The sequence below is a fragment of the Suillus bovinus genome (genome assembly GCF_016758785.1).
Source record: "Suillus bovinus strain UH-Sbo-P2 chromosome Unknown EDB93scaffold_106, whole genome shotgun sequence".
NCBI classification, from domain to species: domain Eukaryota; kingdom Fungi; phylum Basidiomycota; class Agaricomycetes; order Boletales; family Suillaceae; genus Suillus; species Suillus bovinus.
The window spans coordinates 94,143-101,592 of record NW_024542162.1 but is presented as its reverse complement, the minus strand read 5'-3'; the positions used below and the strand labels follow the sequence as shown (position 1 = coordinate 101,592).

The 7,450-nt window shown below is 44.6% G+C and overlaps 2 protein-coding genes across 2 annotated transcripts; one reads left to right on the top strand and one right to left on the bottom strand.

The window, feature by feature from the left end:
• Positions 1-3,580: 3,580 nt before the first annotated feature.
• EDB93DRAFT_1094952 (uncharacterized protein) lies at positions 3,581-4,415 on the bottom strand (the record flags this gene model as incomplete). Its single annotated transcript, XM_041446647.1, has 2 exons — positions 3,581-3,856; positions 3,909-4,415. The coding sequence occupies 2 exons, from the start codon at positions 4,413-4,415 to the stop codon at positions 3,581-3,583; spliced, it is 783 nt and encodes a 260-aa protein (XP_041302066.1).
• Positions 4,416-5,253: 838 nt separating this feature from the next.
• On the top strand, positions 5,254-7,092 carry EDB93DRAFT_1255949 (uncharacterized protein; the record flags this gene model as incomplete). The annotated part of the gene is made up of 6 exons (XM_041453872.1): positions 5,254-5,382; positions 5,520-5,598; positions 5,649-5,844; positions 5,885-6,248; positions 6,294-6,536; positions 6,592-7,092. The coding sequence occupies 6 exons, from the start codon at positions 5,254-5,256 to the stop codon at positions 7,090-7,092; spliced, it is 1,512 nt and encodes a 503-aa protein (XP_041302065.1).
• Between the last annotated feature and the right edge of the window lie 358 nt (positions 7,093-7,450).

Genomic DNA, 7,450 nt, shown 5'->3' with positions numbered 1-7,450 from the left:
ACGAGGTGGAAAGCCGCTACTCACAAGCAAAGTTAGAGCTCTACGGACTCTTTCACACAGTTTGCATATTCATCTTTGGAGTCGAGAATCTCATTATTGAAGTCAACACTAAGTATATCAAAGGTATGATCAACAACCCTGATTTGCAGCCTAATGTGACCATCAATTGATGGATCACAGGTATTTTATTATTTTCATTTAAACTTGTTCATTTTTCTGTGACCAAGCATAAAGGCATTGATTGTCTCTCAAGGAGGCCACTTGCTGATGAGGATCCTCTCGAGGAGGACGATGACCATGAAGATTTGATTGATTGCACATACTCATTCGGAGTTGCGCTACTCAATGATAGAACCCATCATGTCGTGAGTAGTTGCATGGAACTTGTTCGCCGCATGCATCTTTAGACCTCACACAAGAAGAGCAACCAGACCTGATCATCCCTTGCTCAGAGGCCACACAAGTGCTTGACACATTGCTTGTCTTAACCAAAGAGTTTCTTATCTCACGCGAAAGACCCACTGACCTTTCAGATCACGAATTTGCAGTGTTCATAAATTATGCTGCACATTTCTTCATCCTCAAGGGCAATCTCTGGCGTAGAGAACCCCATGGAAAGCACCAGCTAGTAGCTCCACTGTGCAAGTGATATCACCTTCTTAAGGAAGCACACAATGATCTCAGCCATAAATGTGTCTATACCATGTGCATTGAAGATGAGGAATCTAAACTGTGAAGTAAGTTGGTGCTAAGCTAAGCAAACACAGCTAGTCCCGGGTGCAAGTGAAATCATTGACCCAAGGGCAGCTAACTGGTAAAGGGAAACCTCTCTTTGTAGAAAGAGGGACACCAAACAACTAATAGGGTACTACGACTATGGATGCACAAAGTGTGAGACTAAAACAATGCGATGAGCGAAAGGCGGAGACGTGCAATGATGTGCGAGTATGAAAGGTGAAGGGCGAGGTACACAATGCAAAGGTAATGCATGCGAGTGAAGGTGAGAGACTAGCGAGTGAGAGAAACAAAGGGAATACGAGGCGAGACTAATGTTAACACCCCAACTAAGGTTGGCTGATGCTAAGACGAAGGCGGAGAACCAAAGTGCGCGACTTTAGATAGTCACTTGCAAACAACGAGTAAAATTCCTTGTATCTAAGGACACAGAGAAAGTGGGCAGAAAATCAACCCAGTACATAAGTAATAGAGGGGTATAAGTAAAGTAGCTAAGCGGCGCTAGGCACACAGGTCCGATGTGACAAGCCAAACAAGTTATAAATAGTACGCGAAGTATGTAATAGGGTCTCAGTTACACGTGAAGTGCAGAGCTGAGTATTAGCGATGGAAACCAATTAGACGAAAAGGAAATATGATGGGAAAACACACCAATGAACTACTAAGGACATGGAATGGACAGGCGGACGGGTGCATGGACAATGTGAGTGCAGATATGCGAAATGCGCAAACCCATGAGGCTGCGCATGAAACCTGCGAAATAAAATATAAGTGCACTAATGCACTAGATGTATCCTATGGATTAGAGCTGGAGTTTGTAGGGAAAGTGGGAGAATTTGGAGGGAAGTGCCTGTGGAGACATGAGGCTCTACAGTGTGTGGTTGCTACTACACTTTTGGTGGCCACGCATTATCGAAGACATCAAGTGGTACACGTGAACATGCCACAAGTGTCAAGTCCACCAAATGCGAAAGCTCTATATCCTGCTGAAGTTGAGGAATCTAAACTGTGGTGAAAGTTGGTGCTAAGCTAAGCAAACACAGATAGACCCAGGCGTAGGGAACTGCGCGGGTATGGGTAACCTGCACGGGTCACGGGTAGGGGTACCGCTGGGGTACGGGTACGGGTCTGAGGTCATGATACCCCTACCCCTACCCATACCCGCGCTGCGGGTATCAGTCACAATGGGCGCCAAACGGATGCCAAACAGGTGCTAGTAAAATTCAACTACATAAATACGAAACTATACAGCTGCCAACTGTCAAACTCTAAAGACAAATATAAAATCATACCACGCCACCCGTGAACCTTCGTCACCCACTAGTGCTGCCCATCATGCAGCTCAACTTTGCAGCCACAGCGAAACACATCATCAAAATGACTGGAAAGGCGAGAGCTGCTCTAGAAGAAAAGAATTTAAAAATGTCATCAAAGAAGTGGAAAAACGATGCTGGTGGAGATAGCGTGAACACACACCTTAAGAAGGCAAAAAATAACCTGCAGGCTGGTAATACTCCCACCAGCAGTGTAGGGTCTGCAGATGAAGATGAGCTGGTCAAAAAAAATAGCTCACAGCTTCACAGACAGTGTCCATGTCTCCATGTCCAGACTCAGTCTCGAGTCGGCATGCCCTGGTGCACACCGAGGAGGAAGAGAACGCAATGAATGAAGACAAAACTGAGACCGGTAGCACTGTATCACAGGCTGAGGTGGAAGCCGACGAGACTGCGGAAGATGAGCTTGGTATGTGCAGAAGCCTTGATGTGAACATTACATTAATTGAGTACCAAACAGCACGCTCAATGAAGGACTGGAACTCACCAGTCTACGTGTTCTTCAATCCGACACCACAGATTACTGAACTTGATGGGCGCCATGCACATAACTTCAAGTGCCAAGCTAGGAATTGCAAGACCAAAGTGTGACGATACCTTGACAAAGGTGATGCATGCTCCACCAGTAACATGCGGAAGCATGTGCGTTCGTGCTGGGGCGATGAAGTGTTGAAAGCTGCGGATGAGGCCAACGATGCCAACGAGGTGCGCGAAAATATAGTTGGTAGTTTCCTGCGAAACAAATCGATCACTGCGTCATTCAAGCGTAAGGGTAAAGGGAAAGTTACATACTCACACCGTCAACATACACGTGCAGAAACACAGTACAAACAAAGTCTTATCTGAGTCTTGGACTGAAACATCTGCCTTCAGGGCCGAAATAGTGAGCTGGGTGTCCGAGAGCCTGCGTCCATTCGATATCGTCAAGGACCGTGCATTTCAGTCGCTGATGAAGACAGGGAGACTGGAATATTACATACCTTCTGCCTCCACTGTTTCGAGTGACGTGCAACAAGTATTTGTGCGAACTCGACAGCGTGTTGCTACAATGTTACAGGTAAGTATTTATCATTAATAAAAAAAATGAATATTCAAAACACACCAGGAATATGACAGTAAAATAAACTTTACTACTGATGGTTGGTCATCGCCCAACCATCGTGCGTTGGTCGCATTTTCAGCGCACTTTGAGCACGAGGGGGAACCACTAAGCATCCCATTAGACGTTGTTGAAGTGGGGAAGGTAAAAAAAACTCACCTATATAGATATATATGAGCTGAGAGCTTCATAGTCACATACCGGCGAGGAGCTTGTGGAGGTGTTTGCAAAAGTGCTAGAAGAATTCGGTATATCAGAAAAGCTATTGATCTGAAGAAAAATTGAACAAACTTACATGCAACTAAAACCGCATTGCACAGATCCTGAGCGTCACTTGCAATAATGCATCTAACAATGACACCATGATTCGTGAACTGAGCAGTAAGGTACTGGAATTCGGTGGACCAACCACTCACACTAGGTGTTTCCTGCACACTGTGAACCTGGTGGCCAAATCGTTGATCTGGGAATTTGATGTGAAGAAAGGAGAGGCCGACCAAGCATTGGCGCATAGTACTGACAGTACTGACATAGAGCTGGAAGAACTTAGCACAGATATGGAAGAGGACACAGGGACGATGTACGAGTCATTGTTTCCGGTGCCGACAGATACAGTTATTTTGTCACTTCCAAGTATTATGGGTACAAATGTTGCACTGAGCATGTCAGGTTCAGTAGCAATGATATCCTGAAAAGAATGTTCAATACAAGGAAGTAATATCCAATATAAAGACACATACCGCTTGCTGCCAGGCCCAGTCATCTGACATGAAGTCTTGGTAACAGTGTTCGTCTTTACTGACCAAATATTCATGGAAAGGGTGATAATCAAAATCATTCACATAGTCGGGGTTAGCAAGGATGTTGCATGCAACTTCACAAGGGTTGCGATAACAAACATCAAATTGTTGATTCATCCATGAAGGCACATCCGGTATATCAAGTTTCTCTCTGGAATACTGAATTTTGAAGGACTGCCAGTTGACACCACCAATTGGAATATTATTGATGGTCTTGTAGAGGTCCTTATGATCCACAAAAGGCAGCATATCGCCATGTTTGAGGAGTGACGTAGCCCAGAGATCAAGAAGAGTGTTTATATTGGGCACGGACATTTGTGCATGGCTGTACAGGAATTCAGCTGTCTCAAATTCAGTACGGTTCTGGAAGGGTGACCAGTCATCAGGTAACTGTTCTGTGAGAGGCAGTGGTGGAGTAGTGTTAGATGAGCTATAAGAATAAGGCATGCTCACCATTCAAACCAGTGTGATAGTTGTGGTACAAGTTCTTGTCCATGCCATAGAATTTGGTGTCTACTTCAGGAGCTGGTGGTACAGATAAATGGCAGGCATCTTCAGAAGGTGCTGTCAGATAAAACACACTGACATTGAGACTGAGACTCACCACCAATATCACCATCAACTTGCCCTGGTGGTGGTGGAGATGACAGGTGCAGTGTATCTTTAATAAGTAGTGTTAGAGCTGTTGTGGGTCGGGTATCACTGATGGGACTCACCAGCATTCGTGCCATAATCTTCTTCTTGTGCTGGCAGCACCAGAGATGAGCGATTTGAACCGTGATCTTGAGAAATCAGGGTCAGAATAAAGACATTAATCACTGAGTGAAACAGATGCTGGACTCTCCATCAATGTCTATGTCTTGTGACCCAGCTCCCTTTGTAGTATTTGCACTGCTCAGAATTGGGTGCATTGCAGTGTGGTGCCTTGTGTGTCCACTGAGGGATTTGAAGTACTTATTACATCCAGGACAGCCACAAGGAAATTGATATAAAATATGTTTCCTTCGAGTGTACTGAGTAGAGCATGGTGGCATGCTAGAGTGCAGAATGAAGAAAGAACATTAGTGGAGGACTGAATGCAAACCTTGCTCTTACAGTAACTTAATTAGGACTAGAGGTAGGGTAGTATCATCAAAAATTGAGCCGCTGCCTACAGAAGTTCGAGAATGTAAGAGAAATGTCAGCAAATGTGCGTTAATCCACGGGACCAGTACCTTGCAATTTTTTGTGCCCCAGTTATTTGCTCTACCTCGTCTATTCCTCTCATCAACTCCAATAGTCAACCATGGCGCCTAAAGCCTCACAAGAAGTGTCCACTCGTCGAACTCGTCCAGCAAATGCAAATACTCATCCTGGCAGGCCTGTTTTAGAGCTGAAGCTGAGGAGTGACTCCAGAATGCAAAGAGAAAACCACGTACCAAGAGCTCGAAGGTCACTGATGACCCACATGTGAATGAAAGCCCTGAAGAGAAGAGCACACAGATTCAGAAAGCTGCTGAACGAATTGCTGTTATTGAGGATACTATGGAGGCTCTTGAAGCCTAAGTGCAGGGAGGAATCAAGGCAAAGCCTGTTCATCCTCGTCCTGTAGGCAAAGGCAAGAAAACATCTAGCCCAGATATTACTAATGGTATGATGAACATTACATTGAGAATAGAAACTGATATTGACACTCACCAGATAAAACCACTTCTGTTGATCCAGAGGATACTCTACTGAGCGATGGAGAAAGTGAAGTTGTTGATGGGAAGAAAAAGAAAGAGAAGGTGCCAAAAACATTGCTGAAGGAAGCCATCAAGAATGCCTGCAAGACTGATCACTTTGATTCTGATGCACATGCCTTGAGTGATAAGAAAGGCAACAACATGCCTTTGTCGTGAGTCCATATTATTTATCAAAACAATGTTTTCACTCAGTGAATCAACACTTCTTTGTATAAATCAGGCGGTTTCAAGTACAACTAAAAAACTCTCTCTTGGTGGTCTTATCAACAGCTGGGCTAACGATGTACCAGCTGAACTGAAGTCCACTATATTAAGTTCCAGATTAAATACCTTTTCTGCTTCTCATGCTGCAACCACTCCACCCTCATTGGTATTATCTACTAGTACCAAGACCAGTTCCAGGGCCAAACCTGCGCACATCAATCAAAAGCAGTCAATTAGCACAACTGAGTCCAATGATGTCCTCATGGTCAGCGACAATAGTCTTGATGACCCTGAGGCTCTTGAACATCTTCCAGCTGTACTGTCTAGGAAGAAAGGGAAACAGCTGATTAAAGTAAGTCATTCTTCCCATCAGTTCAAGGACTCATTTAAATTTCAGAAGTCTACTCTAATTGTTCCCACCAGTGAGAGTGACTCTGAGCCTGAGCAGATCATGTTTTCTGCTCAGCCTGGTAGTATCAAGCGTAAGGCTGATAATGTTGGGGATTTTGTTGATGAGACTGCATCTGAGGCCACTGATGATTCTAGCTTTTCGGCTGATGATTCACAAGCAAGCCTCTTGCCCAAGGTTACATCAATTCCAGCCATTGAGAAGGGCCATGTTTCTCGCAAAACTACATCAGTACATGTATTTTTTTCATCTTGTGTGATGAACTGATTCACCATGTGTATCTCAGACATCTACTGTTGTATCTCAGGGTGCTACCCCTCCACCATCCAAAAAGTTGAAGAAAGAAAGCTTTGAGGTTACCAACTGCAGTGATCTTGTGCCTCTGCCCTCAACCCAAGTTCCAGCGGGTTATTACGACAATGACATACCTCCTCCCAACACCCAAGTCCCTCCGGCCTCACAGAAGGCTACTGTTACAATAACATTTACTCTGCTTATTCATCATCGCCGGATACGGCTATCTCACCTCTCCCAATTCCGACATCTAGAGCGTAGCTCTACAGATCCTCATCTCATGGCCGCCGCATCTGGAACCGGCCTAGACTTGCATCTAGAGGCATCTTGCCTCGTGTTTGATTATCATTGTGCACAGCACGATTCTCTTCTATTCTTTGATTGTATCTTGGACACCATCATGCGCAGCATGATTCCTTTATCTTCTATTGATTATCTTGATTGTTGCATCGTTACTATCAACATGCCAGAGCATGAACACTTACTTACTTAGATGCCTATCTCTGACTCATACTTATGGAAACCCGTCCTTGATAGATAGGCTTGCCCTGAACTACTCTTAGGATACATATAAATACCTTACATGTACCTAGATAGTTCTGCACTTTAATCTACTTGGTCTTACCTTGAAACCTGGTTCACTCTGAACACAGCTAGGTACCTTCGGGTACTTAGTTCCCCTTTTGGTGTATACACTAGTAATCCTCTCTAGTGTATAACCAAACTCTGAACCATCGTCGCCTAGACGGTTTACTGCCAACCTGCTTCCTTGACAGAAGAGGCTCCGCCAGTCGACTGTGGGACTAGTCTCGTTATCAGGCTAGCAGACGCGAAGCTCTCTACTTAGACAT